This window comes from Protopterus annectens, chromosome 2.part0, assembly GCF_019279795.1.
Source record: "Protopterus annectens isolate FY-2018-M chromosome 2.part0, PAN1.0, whole genome shotgun sequence".
Lineage (NCBI taxonomy): Eukaryota > Metazoa > Chordata > Ceratodontiformes > Protopteridae > Protopterus > Protopterus annectens.
In genome coordinates this window covers 123,493,446-123,517,309 of record NC_056728.1, presented here as the reverse complement: position 1 = coordinate 123,517,309, position 23,864 = coordinate 123,493,446, and the positions used below count along the sequence as shown (strand labels likewise).

At 38.2% G+C, this 23,864-nt stretch overlaps 1 protein-coding gene across 1 annotated transcript in view; it reads right to left on the bottom strand.

Moving 5' to 3' along the window:
- LOC122792709 (cubilin-like) overlaps positions 1 to 23,864 on the bottom strand; it is a 3,134,001-nt gene that overhangs the window by 1,036,345 nt on the left and 2,073,792 nt on the right. The window contains exons 41-42 of the mRNA XM_044060295.1: positions 14,857 to 15,003; positions 10,154 to 10,344 (exon numbers count right to left, since the gene is read on the bottom strand). Of these exons, the coding sequence (XP_043916230.1) occupies positions 10,154 to 10,344; positions 14,857 to 15,003 (338 nt within the window). The remainder of the gene's footprint in view (positions 1 to 10,153; positions 10,345 to 14,856; positions 15,004 to 23,864) is intronic.

The window sequence follows — 23,864 nt, the reverse complement described above, 5'->3', positions numbered from 1 at the left end:
TAGTAGTTAAGGCATAAATGAAGGATTCGTTCTTAAAGAAATGCTATATTTGTGGAAAATGAGATAAGGTTGAACCAACATGAGAACTTGCAATTCAGGTACTCTTCTTCTTGTAGAGGTCAACTCAATTACTAAAACCATTTTCCAAGTTAAGAATCTCAAGTCAGATTGATGAGCTGGTTCAGATGGGACAAGAGTTAGTTGTTCTAACACAAAATTAAGATCCCAAGGATGAGCCACCTTTTACATGGAGGTTTCATATGCAACTTGGTTAAACTGAAAGAGGGAGCTCCATGACATGGCTGACAAGTGAACATTGAATGAGAAGCAAGACAGGCCATAGGATAGTAACTCACAGATACTGTGGAACCAGAGGAAAACTAGCCCTAAATGAATAATGGTTCTTTTGCTGGCATCAACTAGAAAATCTTTTCCATTTGTTAATATGTGATTTTTCTAGCAGCAGGATTTCTTGCCTCTGATAATACCTGTTGTATATCTTCAGAGAAAAACATACCTACAATGTAGTAAAATGTTATCATCCAGGCAGCCAGTTGTAGTTGTTTGGGGCTGGGATGTATCAATTGCCTCTGGTCTTGTGAGGGTAAATCCAGTCTGTGAGGAAGTTTGTGGTAAATGCAATCACCATTTTCAAAAGAAGTGAGAGAAACTGTTGCACGAGACTGAATGAGTCATCAAAATGATTGTTAGAGGATCTTCCTGAATCTTCAGAATTACCCAAGGTGTTAGTAGAAAAGGTGGAAAAGCATACAGGAACATTCCGGTCTATAGTAAAGAAAAAAGCATCTGTCTTCCAGGCATATATGCATGGAGTCATTGAGAAGAAGTGTGCCAATTGAAGATTGAGAGTGGAGGTGAATAGATTTATTTGAGGTATTCCCCACAGCTGGATCAATTCTTGGAAAACCTCCTAATTCAATTTCAATCTGTGAGGGTCTGTCCTGGTCCTGCTCAGCTTGTCTGCCACACAGTTTTGTCGTGATGGTATTTAAGATGCCTGTAGAGTGAAATAATGCTGAAAAGATATGTCCTAGGCTATTGTGGCTACTCTGCATAGAGGCTAAGATTTGCTTCCTCCTTGCTTGTTTATGTACCACATTACTGTGGTGTTGCCTGTAGATACTTGAAGAGGTCACGGAGACCACAGATAGTTGAAAGAATTGACAACATTTATAAAAGTTAACTTCTCCTTTAGGTTTATGTGCTTTGTTTATCTGTTTTGTTCCAAAGACCCTGCACTTTCATTCCTGTGAACACTGTTCCTCAAGCAAAGTCCAAAGGCATATGTTGTGATTGTGCTGGAGCAAAAAGGGAGAATGGGAGACCTGAATTTTGAGAAATTTGGTGGCTCCATCTCAAAATCTCTGGTTAAGCAATCACAAAAAATGGAATTCAAAGAGTCAGGGAATACTGATTTTGGGAACAAAGAGATTTCAGGTACCACTGAATTTTTCTCATGTTGAGTCTTGCAAAAGTATCATAGTTGCCATGAGTCCCCAAATCCTGCGAAAGTCCCTTATTGAGACATATCTATTTTTCCTGTGGAAGAAAACCTCTTTGAACTGAGTTGTTCAGGAGACACACCAGGAAAGTCATCTTGTGAGACGTCAGACAAGACTTTATAAGTTCTCTTGGAATCCCAGCCTGTGCATGAGATCACTTACTCAAATGAAAGATTTCTGACACTTAGTAATTTTATTTATTTTATTTAACATTTATTTACTGGGAAAATCCGACTTGGAATAAAGCCAATTTTCAGTGGAGGCCCGGGGAGAAATGCTCCAGATGTATATATTTGTAATGTGGGGGGGAAACCAGAGCACCCAGAGGAAACCCACACTAAATACTCTGACACATCTATTTTTTCCTGTGGAAGAAAAGCTCTTTGAGCTGAGTTGTCCAGGAGACACCCCAGGAAAATCATCTTGTGAGAAGTGAGACAAGACCTTATAAGTTCTCTTGGAATTCCAGCCTGTGTAGCAGATCCCTTAACCAAATAAGAGATTTCTGACACTTAGTAATTTAAATATGGAAAAATGGGAATTATTTGCAGTCTATAGTAAGCTATCACAGGAGACAGAGAATTTGGGAACACAAAAGAATATGATCTTTTGCCATCCTATCAAAAGCCTTCCCATCCTTGTCAAAAGAACATTGATTAGTATTAACTATATGTTTAGTAGCAGCTGGATTCACTAAATTAATATATTTTGGCTTATATCTGAGATGAGTGTATAAAAGCTTAAAAAAATTCAGGAAATGTGCAAAGTCTGCCTGCTTTCTTGTGGGCATCAAGTTGGCTGTGAGTGGAATTGCAGGCTGTGACAAAATATCCTTCAACTAGGACTTGATTCTGGAAATACCTGTTGTAACAAATTATAATTCTTTTTGTGGGACTTATCATTGCTTTCCCACTTGAAAGAATTTATTCATTCTAGAAATTGTTTCAGTGAAACAGAATCCTCTGAAATTACCGCCTGATGCCACACTCTCCTCAGAATCTGAATTAGAATTCTGCAGAGATAACACATAAGCTGTGCTTCACAATCATTTTGAGGTACAGACTGTTGATTTTTTTTTTCAAAAAATTGAAAAATCATGTTCTTCTTTTCCCAGAAACAGCCTCGCAAGAAGTGTCAAGAGCCTGCACTAATCCCTGATCTAAGCCTGATAAATTATTCTTGGCCATGGTAACTGAGACAGGAGAAGAAATAGGTTTACTTTTTTTTTTTTTTTTACATTAATTTCTATATTTCATGATGTAATTGTGTGAGTGTTGTGTGAGTGTATATGAAGAAAAATACACACTTTGGTCAGGAAAAACTTCCCCAGGCCTGGGCACAGCTTTCTGGTTAAGCAGAGTGTCATCCCCTGCCCCTTCTCCCAGGGCCAACAAAAGTGGCTCTTGCTTACCAACCAAGGGGACGCCAACAGTCACAGAGGGCATGCCTAAACCTTAGTTTGTGTGGCTGTACAGCCTACACCAGCAGGACCCAAATAAAAAAGAAAAATGGTCTGAAGAACAAGTTTTGGCCAAAACGGAATCACACACCTGCAACTAAGACATTTTACCCGCCTGCTGTGATGCCAAAGGCTACTTAACAATCCTTTTCTTTTTGTGGCTGCTAAAAGGTAGAATGGAGGAAGCCAGATGATATTCCATGGTTAAGCTGAAAAAGATGCTTTGATTGCAGGCAAAGCTTTACAGCTATAGTAGGTAAAACAAGTAAGCAATACAAAAGTAACTTATTCTCCATTAAAACATGTAAAAACACTTTAATCACTTCAACAACCCCTAACAGTAAAATAACATCAGTTTAGCCACAGAAAAGTAGTTTAAATTAAGTTTTAACAATATTTTACCCAAAAGTAAAAAGTAATATTCCCATTTAAAAGTGATCAAAAGTTATACAACAGTCAATAAGAACACTTTTTCCTAGAGTATATATTTTATGTTTCACAGAATAAATACATTTTTAGTCATTAAAAGTTAAATGGAAGGTTTTTTCTCCAAAGGGAACTTACCTGCCCAGCAATGGAAAAATGTTAGTCGACTCTCAGTGCTCAAAAGCCTGCAGGGGAGCACTTTCTTCAGTGCCAAAAAAGTTCTAAAGGGCTTCTCCTCCAAACCTGATTTTAGTCAGCTCAGCTTCAGTCAATGGTTTTGGCACATAGAAGGTTCCCTGAAAGCTGGTTGACTGCTGCTCCTTATCAGAATACAACCTGTACAGCTAAGGCTGCTGCAGCAGTGATCAAATGAAGAACATTCCTAATTCTGTTAGAAAATAAGAATATATCTGGAAACCACAAAGAAGCTTACTTGTCACAAAAGGAGGATTGCAGGGGGATGTAGGTGGGAGCCTAGTGCACAGGAGCTATGGAGCTATACAGGTGAGAATGTAATATTTACACAATGGATTTCCAAGAGAGTTATAAAGGCAGCAGCCTGATACCCAGGCAAGGGCCCATTCAAGAGTTAAGAGCCTAATATCCCAGCTCACACACACATGGGCATACTACATATGGCACAGATTTGGGATCTTCTTGAAATTAACCTGGGGACAGTCCTGAATCAATTTAGATCCATTCTGTCAAGCTGGGAAAAAAAACAATTTACCTTTGTTAGCCATAATTCAAGCTTTTAAAATGTTCTTACCTCTCAAATATCTGTTCTTTGCTAGGCACACTCCATTTTTAGATAAAGCCACATACCCAGAGAAAAGCCAAAAAATATTCAATTCCTTTCTGTGGGAGAGTAAGCCTCCTCGTAGCTCATATAAAAAACTATTAGCATATATCTGAAAGGGGTCTATGATTTCTGGACTTACGGATATATTTGAGCATGTTCCATTACCCAGACTTTAACCTTTCCATTTCCAGGGTGAGCACAGGTGGAGATGCAGATTACACTAACACAGAAGCAGTTAACAGATCAGGATGGTAGAAACAGAATGTAGGACTAATGGGGCAGAGGCAGAGACCTTTCCATCTTGAGGGATATGATTGGGGGCCAGGATAGGGCCAAACACATCTTGGGACAGAATCTGGGATAACTCCCTATATCTGATACACTGGCAGCATTGTATCAACAGGGGGTATTTATTTTTAGAGTGACCTGGATTCCATGAGTCAAACAAACGTATTATCTTTCCAAGAGTGTGGTGTTGTTTAACAGGATGTCAGCTGTAAATTCTGGCAATACCTACAATTAAGGTTACTCTACTTCTGTGCCACCCCTAAACTCCCAACCGAGCTGCTTGCTGCTATACTAGCTAAGCCATTCTGAACCTTTCTCCACACCAGCCAATATTCTGTTCTCCATGTATATATATAATATATATATATATATATATATATATATATATATATATATATATATATATATATACATATATATATTCTGGATATCACACCAAGAAATAGGGACCTTCTTCAATATAAGTGATGATGGGCATTAGATGTGGATATTGATCAATATCAGTGGGAAGTAATTATTTTAGGGTGTCAAGAATTTAAGGGTTACCCCTTTTAGCATATAGCAACTACAAACTAATTCACCACTGGCAACATTCCCTACTAAGTATTTATAAGCACCAAGGATCTCTTAATAGTACATATTGGATGTGAAAGGAAGTGGCAGCCAATTCCTTTCACATAATATGGAGTTGTGTCAAAAGCCAATGGATATGGGATAAAGTCTTGGATGCTGTGGCATGTGCTGTAAGAAAGTGTCTGCCAGGTTTAGATCATTCCGGTTTCTGGCTTTTGGAATTACAGTCTGTGCATGTTTGTCTTTCCAAGCATCAAAACAAGGGAAAACGGATGGTTAGTGTTACAATGTTGGCCATTAATTGTAGTCACTGGAAACAGGCTGTGATGATATTGTAAAATGGTTCTCTAATTATGAAAAACAGTTATATTACAGTTATAGGAGATGCCCCTTGAGTATGGAATTTCTAGTTTACTGGTCTATCTTTCTGTTCTGCATACAGGAGCAAAAAATGTAATGGACAGTTCTGTAGTTATCCTGTCAAAGGTTTAAGGGACACTAGTCTTTTTATTTTTGTTAAAAAGGCACTGTTTAGTGGTGAATAGCAACTGGCATTGTCTTTATATTTTATGTATGTATGTATGTATATAACACAGTTGTCTGTTTTACAAATTTGCTAGTTGGGATGTTTGATAACTTCATTTTTATCAACTTCGTACAGACATTTTTATGGATCTTGGACGTTAATGGAATTTGTTCACTAAAAATATGGAGGCAAAAAAAATAATATTAAATGTTATCTGGAATATCTCTATCTATCTATGGCTCTCTACCTTTCGATAGACAGCTAGATAGATATTGGTGCAGTATAAAACATTAATACACTCAACATCAACATGCTAAACATCTATGTGTTTATGTCGAAAACATCAACATCAAAAGCAAAAAGAAAGAGTCTTTGCTCATTCAAAAATAAAAAACAAAAAACAAATTAAAACATTGTTTTTTGTATTTTTTTTGCATGGCGGCCTATACCACCTGCTAATTATAGATACTAATTACAAAACTGCACAATAATGGGGTAAGGGCATAATCCCCAATCCTAGTAATTTTTCAGTCTCAGACACATATCGATCAGCTGCTTAATTGAGGATAAACGTCGACTAAACAACTGTCTACCAAGCACACACTGAATCTTAAGAAAGGAAGATATATATATATATATATATATATATATATATATATATATATATATATATGTGTATATAAAATTGTGATTATTAATTGACTGTATCAGTCCTGAAGAAGTTCCCAATATAGTCTGTAATTAAAGCACTAAACATATTACATGTTGTCCTTTAGTTTAAAAAAGCCTGAAAAAAGTTTACGGTTAGCCATTTTAGGGACCTGGGAAGATTTTGGTTACGTTTTTGGGGTTAGATGTTGGATGTGTGTTCAGATTTTTGGGGCTTCTGGTATTTTTTATTACATTTATTATTTTCCATTTTACTTGCAATCACTGAGGGTTATTTAGATTTTTTTTAACATTTTTTTAAATTCTGTTATTTTAATTACTTGATCTTCTGATCTCTTTACCCATTTTTCTGTTATCCCCCTCTAAGTGGAGATTTTACGCTACATATCAAAATGGCCTAGTAGTTCAAAGTGCTAGACTGAAGGCTGAAACGCTTGTTTTTCTTCTTTCAGTAAGGTCTATGGGAGTTTTAACATTATCTGACCTACTATTGCCAGCTTTAGGATCTCAGTTTCACAGTATCCAGTCGACATCTGAGCCACTATGCTGCAGAGCAACACCAGTACTAGAATGATAATCCAAGCACCTGTTATGGGGAAGAAATCAGACTTGTGACATTTTTAGTATGATACCATTTCTCACAGTCTGCTTCTCAGGGATACTTTTTAATCAAGAAGATAAATGGGGCCTTTACCAACTACATATCTTACTCCTTTATGTGCATTGAATAAACCACCACAATCATGGGTTTAGGCAGCACTACCCATGACTAGGTATGACAATACATGTGGCTAAGTTTGATTTACTGCTTAATGAGCTATTGTTTTTATGTTCATTAGTTTGGTGATAGTGCTCAAATGTAAGGTTGCCAAGGAACACTCATCCTCTTAATCTCAGGTGATATATACAAGAATGTAAATCCATCAATCTATATAACTATGTAAATCCATCAATCAAGATCTTCTCTGAATTTCTTTATTTATTCTGAAAGGACAGTTGGTGTAAGTAAACTTACTAGAACAGGAGACGCTAGAATAGATCACTGTTGCAGTAACTTAAGCTATATGGGGCATATGCTGCCAAGGATTGGACGACTTGCCAGCATGTAAAGCTTTAGACACCTTCCATGCACCCTAACTACTGTACAGCTTGAGGTGAGTGGTATAAAGTCAGTGGTTAGGGCTACAAACTCTCAGAGCTTTTGTACCATTAAAGAGCGCTCTCTGCTGTAGCTTCAAGGTATCAACAGTCAGCTAGCGCTTCTTCAGATTTGGGCAGATAAGCACCCCATAGGGGAATACCTTCAAATTGTATCATTTTTTTGTGAGAGTATAACTTTTCTGTCAAAAAATAATGATAGGAGTAAAGACAAGTGGTTTTAGTGGTTATCACTGAAACATTTTACCTCAGTCTTTCTAGTTAAATGACCATTACTAGATTCTGTTCCAGTATTTTTGTCATAACTTTCTTCCTCACTGTTACAAATTTTTTGAACTGTTCTATGATTTGGTATCATATGTTAAATTCTGCCCTCACATGATGTATGGTTTCTTCCTCCCATAAAATATTTTAACATTGTGTGACTGCATCAGCCTTACACTAGCTGCATGGATACTTAATTGTTGCAGCTGTATTACTGCCGTCACATGAAATGACTTGGCAAAAGCTTTTTAACAGAGGAAGTTGACTGGCTCCTTTGTTTTAACTGTTATTACTTCCTGAAGTTCCCATGAAATCAAGAATTACCATCATGCAAAGGATAACATATTAAATGTCATATTCAGAGTGAAGACGACAAATTAGCCAAGGGAGAAGAATGTTACTGTGTGCAGCTGGGGACTTTGCTCCCTTTAAGGAGCCATCAGACTGACTAAGATCTTGAGTATCTGAACAAAATATTGAAGCAAGTCTGCCAATTATGTGTAACATTTGTCTGAAGACTGACTCTGCCAACAAAGAAATAAAGGTGCCATATAACCTCAACTGTGTTGAGAATACTTAAATATTTATTTTTGCTGATGACTAATATTCAAAGAAGCTTAGTTGTTAGAACACTATTTGGAAAATATATTTGAAAGAGAAAAGCCGTCTAGAAAATACACTAAAGAGAAACCCAACGTATTTTCTCTTGTAAGCAGATGGGGGCAGTCTCTCACCACTCATTACAAGTTTAGCAATAAGCTTTTAACAAGAACAAATGCTTTTTTAACAGTAGAGCTACAAACTGTGGTTATTAAATTTAACAGGCATTTCTGCCTGCTTTCCAACATATCAAATGTTCTGTCCTTAATCAGAAGCAAAAAAAAAAAAATGCAGAAACACAATATACTGGCAGACCACATTAAGACCACTTACTCTATCTGATCAGTTTCTTTACAGCTGCTTTGTTAAAACTTTCATAAAAGTGAAAACATTGACTGTTGTGAGAGTTGAAGTTTCAGACTAATCCCACTTCCTTCTCCTGAGAGAAAATTTACCACTATTCCGTGGCATTTGTCTCATTACCATTTCACTGTAAGGATTTGTTAATATGTTTTCCTACACTAATATTGCTAACAAAATAACTAACCATCTTACCTACATACTTCTTTAACTAATACCGGCCTTGTCTCAAATGCCTTTTTATTATTGTATTAGGTCTTGTAGAAATTATTCATTTTGGTTTGTGCCCACTCCCCATTTTATTAGCAGACAAATAAATGAATTAAGCAACCTTTATAAACAGTGCTGGTGGGTAGCATATCTGTTTTGAGAATTTCTGAATATGTACAAGACATAAGATTTTTGGTATAATACTGCTAAACAGTCAAACAGTTCATTCTAGAAAGCCAGTACTCTTCCTTTTGCTTCACTTCTACTTTAGTCTGGTACACCATGATTTTATCTGGTTATAATCCATTATAAAAACGAACAATGCTGCTGAGTATAACACCTTACTGAAATTGTTCCTTTTCTCCAAAGTGGTGTCTGGGTGTGATCCTGAAGTTTTAAGGAGCAGGGTGGAAGTAAAGTCTCTCATATGACAGGTAGAAAAGCATAGCTCCTCCTCTGCCCATAATCCTAGGTTGTGCTTGAAGGTTGTAATTTTGACAAGTTGACATATTCATCAAAATTGCGCTTGACATTACAGACCTCTACAGCTGCTCTCTTTATTACAGACCACTGTGCCCCTTCTCTCTTCTGTACATGCTCAGCATCCACCTCTCATCTTTCAATCTGCCGGTCTGAGCACCATGTCACTCAGGCCTGCATACCTTCATTCAGTAGTTAGACCTACACTGAAATAACACAAATAGTCCACACAGACTGCTTATTTTAATAGGAGTGGACTCCACTACAGATAACAAAAATAAAAGTGGCCATGGCAAGCCTCTATTATCTTTACCACCAAATCTTTAGGGTGTGGCTACAGAATCCCCAGCTCTTCCAAGTCTGAAGTTGCTATCATACTCTGGCAACAAAATATATTCAACTCAGACTACTAATTAAGACTCTCTACATTTTGTATGATTTGTTTTCTGTTCAAACTTTGTATTTTATATTTTATTACTTGTTAATGATGTGTGTGGAGCTTTTCTCCCCGGGCCTCAACTGAAAATGGACATGTGTCCAGTTGACTATCCCAAATAACAAATGTAAAATAAATAAATAAACTCCAAAGCTGCAGCATCTGAGGGTACTTACCTTCCTTGTGAATTTCCTCTCATATTCAACTAGATAGTACTGACCCACATCTACTAAATCCTCTTTCTCAATGCCATTAAGCAATCATCCCCATTTTCCTGTTTTTCCTGGCACAAACCCATCCCATTGGCTCCTTTCTGCTATTGCCCAAAACAAGACATCATGTAGTGAATAGAAAGTGTGAGAAGGTGTCATCTGTATACCTCCAGATAATCTCCGCTGCTGCATCCAGTGCCAGAGCCTTGAATTTGGAAAGGCTGTTCAAAGTTAACATTGATGGTATAACCACTGGTAACCACCACATGCCAGGTGCAGTTCTGGTTGGCTGGGTAGGATTGAGGGTAATGTGTAGAGGTGAGGATGCCTCTATTGACATGGAAATAGCCACCACAACCTAGAAAAGAAATAGCAGTATAATTAGTTTGCACATGTGGATTAATGTTTTCTAAATGCACAGCAGAAAACTCCGGACTTGCAAAAGGTACTAATAAAAATGTAAAATTATCACAGTACCACAACATGTAAAACTGCAAGAAAAATAGTTGTGCACCCTTCTACTGTAATAACTTCTTATCTGAAAAAAGACTGTAACAAATCCATTCTTTCAGCAACAACAATAATGCCACAAACAAGCTAGCTGATGTCTGAAAAATATAACTGAAAATTAGAGAGGATGTTTAATCCAAGCTGCCATTTCATGTATAATTGCTGCTATCCAGCAGCATTGTTTTTGCTTATATGTTATTAAAGTATGCAATGGTAGTTTTAATGAATTTGTCTTGTATATCTGACTGGAAAGTACCTTTGTCTGACTTAAATTTGCTATTTTTGAATCATGTTGCATATAGCAACCTATGACACATATCTCTACAGCTGGCTGGTAACTTCAGTGCCTCAGAAGCAGTTTTGGAGGAGGTGGTTTCATGTCACTGACTAATTACTTCCTTCACCAATTAAGCAAGGTATGACATACTAACTGATCAGAATATAAACAAGTAGAAAACCATATCACTAATTTCTGTAGCATAGGTTACAAGTTGCAGAAATTCAAAGACGCTGATAAAAAGATGAGCACATTTAGATAAAGTGTATGAATCAAATGACCGGGAATTCTGATAATGTGATCATGTGAAAATATACTGTAGGAATAGAAAGACTGCTCTGAAAATCATGACAGTCTCTATCTTGCACATTATAGGGAGATTCAGTTTTAATTTTAGCATTTTTGAACTAATGAATGCCCAGCTAGGCTATTAACAAAACAGACATGGCTTATTTTTAGATGTTACTCATAATTCTTTCAGATAGATGTTATGTGGAGTTTGTTCACTATCTGTATGCAATGGGTATATGGAATTGCAACATGCAGTTTGTTTGGGTCTATACGAAAACACAAAATTCAGAACAAACGGAACAGCGATTTTTTTTCCCCAAGGAAAAAAAAAACACAAAATAAAGTGGGGGGCTGAGCCCTCCACACCCCGACTTAAATATACCAACTTTGAGATCGCACCACAGTGGAGGAAATGGCAAAGTCCTGAAAATAGCCCAGTGATTTTTTTTCCATGGGAAAAAAAATCACTGTTCCGTGTCTTCGGGATTTTGTCATTTTGACATTTAATTGTTGATTAAACAGTGTTCGCTATATTAAGCTTACTTAATAGGGAACCGTTTGTTCTGCCATGAGGAGATGTGCCAAAACCACAAAAATAAAATAAAATAAAATGCAGTTATAAAGTAACAAAGCAGATTGGTTACAAAGGAAGGAGAACATAGACAAGTGGTAGAAATACAAATTCTATCTTGGAATACAATTTTTCAATCTGCTAGTTATAGTTATTAGCAAGAATTAAAGTCAATCAATGGTAAACAATTATATCTGACAGAATTCAGTACACACTGACAGAGAATATTCTTGTCTATATGTGCACACTGAAAATGTTTCCAGGACATGTGACATGCTGTTCCAAAACTGCTAAGCTTGCATGTATATAACTACTATAGCATTCTCCACTTGATATAACCAACCACACAGTTCTGAAAAAAAAAAAACACAGGCTGAGTTACTGTAGTAAAATATATAGCATATCTGCATGCAATTGATGTGAAAAATTCATAGAATTATAACCACTTCCTCTGCTTACAGTAAGTAAGCTCACCTGCTCTATGTTGTGGCAATTGTCTGGCAGCAGACCATATATTTCAGAAAGAATAGGGCTCAGGAAGGACAGTCTGCAGTGAACCAACACATCTTACAAACTGTTTTCATCATTCTACAGGAACTGCTGTCAGGAAACATGGGTAATATACAGCAAGGCAGATCTCTTTTTCAAAAGGATCATATTTCTACAGTTACTCCAGTGGTTAGAGTTCTGTGATACACAGACTGTTAACACTATGGCCAGAATAGCAATACAGGATGTTTGTTGTAGGGCTAAACATAGTGGTATGTAAATTATGCATGAGCCAGCATTGTAAAATCCGACATTTACATCAAGGGGTGAAAGAGAGAAAGCTGTAGTATAATTTCTCAACTACAGAGTGCTCTTTCCAGAAAAATTGCAATTTTACATTACAGCTCCTTGCTACATGTGGATATCATGTTAGGGGTGGGAGAACAGTGAATCATATTTTGAAATAACTATAATAATGTTTGTTTGCTTTACGCCACTTTTTTTTTTAAACACCTTTATTGAATTATCACTTGTGACATAGGTAAATTTACATTTATATTTAATCAAACTGTATTAACAAGTTCATATTTATAAACATTATATTTCACAAATATTGCTAAACATCATATAACCTAAGCAACATTGCATACATTATTTAATTCCTGCCCTTTCTGTTTTTTTTTAAACAAGAAACATCTTTATTAAACCATTACTTATGACACAGGCAATCACTTTATTAAACCATCACTTACAACATGGGCAATCATACATATATATAAATGAAAACAAACCACAATGACACAGTCCTAGTTGCAAGCATGTTAGATCACAAACCATAGTTAGACACTCTCAGTTGCAAGCATTATACTTCACTTATAATCTACCCAATCATTTTCACTCAAACGTTACATAGCTCATTTAAGTCCTACCTTATTTTAAACCCCATTCCTCCCCTGTATATATTGTTCCCACAATTCCCATTTTTTTTCTATGTAGTTTGCACCTACCCTTTTCTAAAGATCTCATTTCTAGTTGTTTTATTTCTGTTACTATATTCACTACTTCTAGTATAGTTGGTTTAGATTCTGATTTCCATTTTCTAGTAATTGCTTTTTTGGCAGCCACCATAATTAGACACAGCAAGGCCTTACCATGCTTAGGCAATTCCAATTCTGTATCATAGCTCAGAAAAATCATCTTTTGCATCAAACTAATCTGCCCATCTATCATCTCCAGCAGTGCATCCCACAGGGAATCCTTAAAAGTCCACCAACTCACTGCATTCCCAGAAAATATGTTCCCAAGTACCTCATTCTTCCCTGTCACATTTCCAGCATTTGCTGTCTACCTGAGGAAAAATTCTCTGGAGTCTACTTGGGATATAAAAAATATCTATGTAAACATTTCCAAGCAAAAATCCTAAATTGTCTACATTTTGTTGCATATTTAGGAGAAATACATATATTCTCCCATTGTTTCTTTATGAATTGCTTATCGAGTCTCTCTTCCCAATCCTGTCTAACCTCCTCTGATTGATTTTTATAGTTATCATGCAATATTTTATATGCTCTAATTATTAATTTCTTAATGGCAGCTTCTGTTCTTGATTCTACTAAAAACTCTACCAGTGCTGGTCTTTCATTTAGGACCACCCTATTTATTTCTCTTTACCTATGCCCTGTTATCAATCCTTGATAGGGAAGGCAATCTCTCAACTGCAGGCAAATTAAATTCTTGGTGTCTTCCCATGCTATCATCTTTCCCTCTCAAGTTATTTGCTTCTAATATCTTGGTTCCTTTGTCAGTTTTCTCCAACAAATTCCAGCCTCCTCTTGCCTATTGTCCATATCCCTAATTGCAGTCATCCCTATCAGCAGAATCTCCTTTCAATTTTCCCATGTTGGCATCGTTCTCAAGATACTTTCTGTTACTTTATAGATATAATATTCTATATGATTCTCCTTAAAGGTCTGCGTCCAAAATCCCAGTATCTCCTTATTTCTTGTGCCCCCCCACCCCTGTTTCATCATCATCATCATCATCCCTTTCCACTTTGAATTATAGTTTCCTGCTTGTGCTATGTATAGGAGCCTTAACTGTGTAGTTCTGAAATATCACTTTAAATCAGGTAATCCCAATCCACCCTGTTCTGCTGGAAGAATTAGCTTATCCTAATTGACTCTTGCTGTCTTCCACTCCCAGATAACATCCTTCAGCTCTTTATTAATTGCTATCCACAACTTCTCCTTTGGCTGATGAAAATATGCCTGACTTGTATAAGACTAATGGGACAAAAAGCATTTAATTGCTTGTGTCTTACTATCCATATCCATATAACAAAGCTTCCATTTTCTCAGTTTTTGTTTTATCTTTAATTTAGTCTCTTCCCACATATCCTTAGCTGCAACACCAGAATCATTTTAATCCATACTCCTAAATATTTAATTTTATTATGTCTCCCCATAAATATGGATATTGCTGAACAAATTCATATGTGGGTACATAATTTACTGTTATTGCCTTTGTTTTAGCTTCATTAATTTTGTATCCTGAAAATATTTGAAACTGTATTAGAATGTTCAACAGCTGTAATGTCTCTTTCTGGTTTTGTCAGGTATAAAATAATATCATCTGCAAATACAGCCAGCTTTTCATGACTACCATACCAATTATATCCTTGCATTTCTGAGTCCCTGGAGGAACAGTAGATTGCAAATGAAAAATAAACTTACTTTTGTGAAAAGAAGCATTGAAGCCAGCCCCAGGGATGATGGAATCAGAGGTAAAACGAATTAACATAGCATCACCAGTAGACCTGATAGGGCCAGGAGGTTCTCTGCCACAGAGGGTAGCAAGGACTGGTGCAATATTGTTGTCTCCTATGAAGGAAGATAAGATTGCACTGTCATTTTTAAAGAATGCTTTGTGCTAGCTACACAATCAGAAGGTGCACCACACAAGTTTCAATGCACACATGTAAAAGTCAGACACTGAAAAGCTACTTGGATAAATATTAAAAGGTAAGGTGTTAGAGTACACACAATATATGATCAGTAGCCACTGTTGAACCCACAAGAAATGATAACTACATAAAGAAGGATTTGTCTGCTTCTCTGAACTCCCTAAAGCAACAGAGTGACTGCAGGGTAATTGCTCCTTGAGTATAAAGGCTTTAGATATTGTTTTGTCCTCTTCACTAATTTATTAATACAGTAAAGTATATGCATTTTCTGTTCTTGCAAAATTATTTTAAAGCTCTCACAAAACAGCTATATTTCACGACATAAAAGTGTTGTTACCATCATTTCATGGTAATGCAACTGTAAATTAAAAATGAGAATGAAATCAGACACTGTAACAACATAGTTTAAAGACAGAGAGTACTATTCAGACAAGAGTGCACAGAGGAAACCAATGAAATACCTCATTGCTTTCTGTTAATCTTGTGATATTTGAATATTTCCTGTTGACGCTGTGTTTCTATGCAAACAAATACCATAGCAACATACTGAAAGAAACTATAAAACACAAAACACCATTTTTCTCAGAACTAGCAAGAGCAATATATTTATTGCATGCACACGTTTGCGCATCTGTGTGCTCACAGATGTGGTTGTCCAAGTGTGTGTGTGTATATAAAAAAAAAAAATATATATATATATATATATATATATATATATATATATATATATATATATATATATAAAATGGTATGGACATAAATATTGTTTGTGATAAAAATTAAAATTTCAGCAAAAGAACACCATCATGCCAGTGTTAGAACAATGTAACCCTATCTTAATTAAGAATTTGAGTTACAGCAAAAGTACTCACCATAGTCAAAATGTAGTGCAGGAACTGTTAACTCAGTGTCATTCAACACAAATGTACAAGTACTGATGTAAGCTAAATAAATTAAAATTTCGTATGCATTTATGCATTTAGGTGCTTTGTAGATAAATGAAAAAAAGTGATATACTTTTTTTACAACACCTTTTAACAATACATTACATATAACAGCATACTAGCAGTATAAAAGCTATTTAGCATGCAAATGCCCATAAATGTGATGATGTTCTCTTCATGCATACCGGCTATTTTACAAGAACACAAACAAAAAAGATAGGAAACATATGCTGGGATTCATAAACACACTATGTACTATGCAGCACATGGTTGCACAGGAGATGGCAAAGGGCTGGCCAGCAGTGATTCAGTGCCATATTATTCTGCTACGCAGTAAGCAGAACTGTGATGCAATGAAGATACACAACAGTAGCCTAATGCCATACAAATGAAGGAGGGTTGGGACCTGAGGCAATAATGACATGCAAATGCATACAAGCTGAAGGCAGCCACTATTCATAGTCGTAAATGGGAGAGAAATGCAAAGCAATATGTGCCAGACTATAACATAGCAAAGCACAACACAAATATTGGAGTTGCAGATAGCAAACATGTTCAGCCACAGCAGCAGTTACAGGGCTGCATCTATCTAATAGCAGTTCATAATGCCACTTCCCACCCATATGCCCCAAGGACCAGATGGGCATAAAGGAAAATGGCAGTGGCAGGGGATAATGTTCCATAACGTTAGTGACCAATAGATTATTGATCAGTTTTGTGTAGACAAAGATCTCATACAGAGCCCAGTTGTCATGTATTGCTCACAGTGTATAATCTACAGGAAAGCGCAATTTCCTATAATGAGGAGACCAGTGTATGTATAGTGCTTACTATTCGAGCAAAACTGACCTTTCACAAACCAAGATGGGTAGCTAATTATTTCTCAGACCACTGACTCAAATATAAAGAACAAGTTCTGCAATGTCAACCTTCAACATATGAATGAAAATATCTGGTTTCCTTCCACATCAGAGAAGAGAGTCATCATTATATATGGCATTTATGACACTGCTGTCCTCCCTGAAGTATTGCATACAATAGTTTGTATACATGTAGTAGTAAAGTCCAACCCTGGTCCACAATCAGAGAGGAATTTAAACAGGAAAGACTACCATTTGGTGAACTAATGCATATGGCCTTATAACCAGTGTATGTGCAGCACTCACTAGCCATGGCTCATATATATGGCTTACATATCAGCTGTAATGTACATTCCTGTAAGGTGACATTCCAGTGGGCCATCTAGTCAGTAAGTGCAGGCACTGTGGTTAAATTAAATGTATATGGCTAAATATGAAGTGTACTCAAAAGTAGTACATGCATCACATATTCTGCTACTATGGTGCAGGCGATGCTGGATATTCTCTACAGCCTAGCTAATGACATCCATACAAAACTGCTAGAATATTGCCAAAATCCTGTACAACATAGCATACCCAAAAAAAAAATTATATCACTGAGCACATGCTCAGCCAGCATAAAACCTGCTCCCTCTACCCTGATATGTCTGGGGTAAGCACTGCAATATGGCCTTGCCACAGACTGCAGGATGCTTCTAGTATGTACCATGCTGTATAATATGATCTTGGGGAAAATGGAAGGCCACCCCCATGGTATGGCTACACTTGCACCAGGCTCACACATATTTAGCATGGAAGGTACAACATTATCTGCTGATGACTGTGAGGTAGAACATCAGCAAGCAGCATCTGCACAGCACCACTTAAGCAGCAATTGTCACAATGCATGGTACTGCAGTTCAAGCAGTGATGTCTAGTTCAAAATTATGGGCTTTAATGTGTACGTGAGTACAAAGTGACAAAGGAATATTAAACAGGACAAATATGATGTATGTAGACTATTAGGCTGTGATGGTCAGTACATGGCTAGGTCACAGTGTACATCAGACATCTCCAAATACAATACATGGGAGGAAGGGTGAAGGAGGTCACAGTCATCATTATGTGCACAAGTGAAGAGGGATACAATGACACTTGGCTATTCAAACATATTGGGTAGGGGGAGAAGTCACAGGAGGCAGAAATGTTTGTTTTTAGAAGTAACAGGTACTTTGTGTCAGGCATAGTTTCCTCCTCTATTGAGGATGGGAGGTCACTAAATGACTGTGAGCTGAGGCTATTCCTCTAGGTTGCTGCAGTTGGACTCCAGGCCTTTCATGGAAGGGATGGTGGGCAACTGTTGGAATGTGACCTGAACAGGGTCTGATGGTGAAGTGTATGCCAATGGAGGCTAGACGGCATGGTTACCACCATCAACAAGGGGTAGCAGAGTCTCATACACTTCCTGATACAGGTGAGGACTGTGTACCCCGTGACACCCCCCCCAGCATGACCCCCCCCCAAGTAACTATCTTACAATGACCTGCGGCAATGGCTGTCTTGGAAGTGATGGCGGTATATGCAGTACTCCACATGGAAGTGGACATGGAAACAGTGCATACCACCGTATAGCTCATAACAATAATATTTATAAAGTTTTTGGACTCCATGTTGTCAAAGACAAGCAAATGCTGAGCAACATCCCCATGAACGCCATACAGTAAAGCAATCAGATCCATGTTGGACTGAGTGGCAACAGACGGTGCCTGGATGATATTCCTGCAAATCTGCTGACTGATTCGAAAGAACCTCTGCAAGGCTGCACTGTGGTGAAGCAGTAACCGGGAGGCATTACTGCTGCTTGCAGCCATAACAAAACCCTCACTCACAGTGAATAATGAGTGCTGACATCATATAGCTTCAGGTCCACCTATGGGTTGACATATACCCCAGATGCAGATGAAGAGTGCCACTGTGTCATTTGTCTGTGACTTAGATGTTTGTGTATTGTCATCAACAGCCTCTGCATGGGTGCCACCATCAACCTGTTGTCCTGCCCCAGTTTCTGCAGATGTAACTACAACAGTGGTCTGCCCTGTGAATACCCAACAAAAGAAGCACCTGACTGAATATCAGTAAATGCGATATGACTATGACCTTGCGGCATGCAATCCCAACTTTCCTCAGCTATTATCTGGACATGAATGAATACTTGATGCTTCCACGAGAAAGCATAAGCAGTGTATGCTACAGTCAGCCTACCGTAGTTACAGTGTACATGTGCAGTTTTGCTGTAAAGAAATGTGTCATGTTACTAACCAGGTGTATCATTAACTGAGATACATTAGTCTGGTCTAGCTTGATGCTAGTGTTCACTCCTCCCACTGCAAGGACACCAAAAAGTTCTCTGGCTCCATTAACCTACTGCTCTCTGGTGCCCCTCATGTCTGACTTCTCAGCTGCTATGAAACATGCTTTTGCCTTTGCATTGTGTATCATGTTGGTGACATACTTATTACATTACTTTGCAGTGCAATTTTTGCCCCCCATCCCCACTCCTCAGTACGGATGTCTTGGACCACTAAGAGCCACACCTGGACTTATAAAATGCTGTTTAGTACCCCTCCATCCAACAACCACTGCCCATGAGACCTGACGGGCTGTAATAGGATTCCATTTTCAGCAAAGATGAAATTATCCAGCCTATGCTGTCTACTTTACCTCCAGATATACAGACACCTATAAACACAAGAGATATAACTATAGACTGTACACTGCTGGGACTAGAATGATAACTGCTACAGACACAGAGGTAATCTAGGTATACAACCCTATAGTTAGAAGGACAGCTATGAGGATATTCCATACCACAGTCTAAAGGACAGATGTGGAAATATATACAGCCAGTGTACCTGACACAGACTGGCACTCATGCACACTGGGTCCAGCTACTTTGTTAGGACCTGCAGGTATGTATAGGGGAATGAAAGTTGTCCTCAGTGCCAACATTAGGGGAATAACTAATGAAAAAACAGGTGACAGAGCTATACAGTACTACTGTGGGAGGGATACACCTGAACAGACAAGCAAATGTTGTGCCCAGTACTATATCCTCCCATAATCTTTACACAGGGCATGTGTTGTCCTTAAGAACTGAGAAGTATGTAGAGAGATAGTTTGTTCTGATATTGTGGGCTACCGTGGTGCCGGATTATGGGGTGTACATATAACACATGCAGGTTCACACAGTCCTATTGCTAGCCTTATGCAAACTAAATTCCTGTGGGAGGGCACACACTCCTAAGCCGGTGGACAAAGACCACTTATTACACACTTGCAGATTACTGTACATCTCCACACAGCTATGTACAAATCCAGAAAGTGCTATTATTTCACCTAGGACTGCTGCCTAGACCTCCAAAATGCCTTCCAAAATCTGTGTAGGTTAACATACAAGATACAAGCATGTTCAATAACTCAGAAACATTATACCACTTTGCACGGTACATAGGCAATTGAGATCAAGTACCCTGAGCTGCCATGCATCTGTAACTTTGAAGTGCAGATAATCATTTAGGCATATGACTGACATCAAGTGGCTACATACTTAAGCAAAAGACGTGGATGAGCTTGTGCACGGAGTTTCTGAGCCGTGGCAAGTTATGTTACAGTTCAGAAATCATATTTTATACATTGTCACAGGCTGCCAATTTACTCCTCTTGAATGTACTTCCATTTTCTCAGGATATTCATGCAGCAATAATCTCCCTCTGCCAGTGCACAAGAAGAGCGCCTTCACTGTGCATGAAGCAAAGCAAATGTATGCTCTATCTAGTGGCTAATGGGCCCCAGTGATGATATATTCCGTAAATATGATGGTTTATGTGACTTGAATGAGGTGTTGACCACAGTCATGGACAATACCAGGTCAGGGAAGCAGTGCAGCAATAGTTATGATGACAAGAGAGCTACTACCCTAATGATCTCCATCTATGGGAAGGAGAGCTTAGGTGACAATAAAAACAGCTGTAAGGATGTCATTGTGTTTTATTTTTTTATGTTTGGGAAATTGCCTTTGCTACTGGTTGGTCTTTGTCATAGAGGGCACTAAAAATAAGTGTGGGCCACTGTCTGGTGTTTCTACTTTAGGTGGAGGTGGTTATGGGTAGTACTGCAATATACCAACTAAGCACATCTAGTGTGGAGCAAGGGGGATCCCTCCTCAGATGCAAAATGATAGGGGAAGTGATAGGTATGTGCAGAAAGGTCTTAAATGCATTTTTGCATCTGTCGTCTAAACTGAAGAGCATTAGTGATCCTTATGTGAGTAACTGTAGCAACTGCTTAACAGCTTGTTATAAATGCATAAAGCAGCTTGCTACAGTTTACATATGCAAAATAGCTTTTTTGCTCTTCAGATTTGAGTAGTGTAGCTATGGACCTGGTGGCTTGCTCCTTAAGATAGAGCACAAAATCCTAAACAGGTGCCCTACCTTTTTTTTTTTTTTTTTTTAAGTAGAGAAACAGATAAAGACCTTGCTTATTTTGCTCCTCAACTACAATTGTGAAAAAGCACCACGTGCCAAAATAGCTGGCTACACCTCTGTCAACTACATTTATTGTGGAGTCTTGCGTGGACCTGTCATGTGATAGGATTATGCTTAGCAATATCAGGGTGCCTCTATGCTACCTGGTGTGTCACTATGTGTATCAGGGTCAAAAAGCTGCACAGTTCTGTTAACATATACAGTGGATACACATACCTACCTGCTGCCAGGGACAAAGTTAATAAGATATACATATGTAGCTGTACATTGTGTTGTTATGGCATCACACTTTACATCTGTCACTATTTCCTGATGTGACACTTTCTATTTCACTAAAAGCAGAATGACAGGCTGAAAATACTAGCAGCCAGGCATATTGAAAAAATGCTGACCTTATGTTTGAGTCTGTGTGTGTATGGATCCCTTTCAGATGATCGACTTTTCGGAAAGTTGAACTTCATATGGTTGAGACCATATGTTCCAACTTTCTAAAAAGTCAAGGCATTTGTATGGAGACTGCAGTACAGTGGGGAGGGGCTTTACCCTTTCCCCACTGTGGTGTGAACTCAGAGTTGGTATATTGTCTCCACATGGGAAGTGTAGGGGGGGGGCTTGCCCTCCTGCAAAAATGTAAATTTTTGTGTCTTGTTGTTTTTCACTCTTCAGAAGATCAAACATATGGTCTCAGCCATATGATATTCGACTTTCCGAAAAGTCGATGTTGTATCTGGAATATGTATACCTATATATATATATATATATATATATATATATATATATATATGGGTCCCCTACGAAATCCCGAACATACAGAATCCCGATGCCTAAAATACCGAGACGAAAAGCCCGAAACCCCACATTACCAAAACGTTGAAAGCGCGAAATTCAAAATAGCGAAACTGATACATACATACAGCACACACACAAACATACCCAAACATACACACACCCTCACCCCATAACCAAACAAACTACCCTACACTAAAGATAAGCAGGGGGGCTTTGCCCCCCTGCACCCCCATGTGTAAGGCACCCCCCTACTTTATTATTCTAACTCCGAGATCGCACAGACATATACACAAGGCAAACTCACATCCACACATTACAGTCACACACACACACACACACACACACACACACACACACACACACACACACACACACACACACGCACCACAGTCACAACACACACTTACAAACACACTTACACACACATACTTACCTGAACTGCAACACCAAAAGTGCTAACTCAAAATCCCTTAACATTGGGATTTTGAATTTCGCACTTGTGGTAGTTCGGTAATGTGGGGTTTCGGGCTTTTCATCTCGGTATTTTTGGCGTGGGATTCTGTGCAGTCAGGATTTCATAGGGGACCCATATATATCTATATATCTCCTCAGCTGCCCATAACTATAGGAGTCCCACAGGGTTCTATCTTAGGACCACAGGACCACTACTATTCACAGTCTTCATAAATGACCTCCATACCTCCACACAGCATGCATCTATAATTCAGTATGCAGATGACACTACCTTAATCTGTGCTGCACAAAACATTCCCACCCTCCTGCAAACAACTCAACTAGCATTCTCTGACGTTGAAAACTACCTTACCAAAGCCCAACTTATCCTCAATCCAAAGAAAACTCAGCTTATGATTCTAACCAGTTCTAACAAAAACACTAACAGTCAATTCACTATCTACTCCACTAATGCTACTCCAATTGCTCCAGTGGCACAGGCTAAGCTATTGGGAATAACCATCGACTCCCACCTAAAATTTGATAGTTATCTCAACTTAACTATTAAAAAAGTGCATGCCAAACTGGGGTCGCTCTACCGTATCAAACCATTTCTTACCAACAACACAAGATCAGCCATTGCTCGCTCCCATCTTCTATCCACCCTACTCTATTCATCTCCCATTCTGACTAATCTCAACAAAACTGAACTAAGCAAAATGGAAGCCTGCTATAACAGAATTGCCCGCTTTGCTGCAAATTGCTCATATAGAACTCATCACTGTACTGCTTTGAGACAGCTCCACTGGATTGAACTGCCCAACCTCCTAACCTACAATCAGCTCTGCCTCTGTCATTCTATCTATTACCTCCCCAATAAGTGTCCTGCCCTCAAAAACCTAGTACAACATCATTCAGCCAAAAGGCCTCTTAGATCATCAAGCAAACTACTACCAGAAGTCACCAACAGCTACAATAGCTTTGGAGATGCACTATATAGTAGTTCAGTGGCTAAAAAATGGATCTCTGTCCCTACAAGCATTCAAAACACATCATCCAAAGCCTCCTTTAAAGACCTCATCAGGCAACATTTCAAGGAAAGTTGGCAGTGCCATGATTGCTCCCCAGGCTAGTGAAAGCGGATAACACATACATACAAAATCTAGGGCACTTGATAATAGTTTTCAATCTTACTCACAAACACTG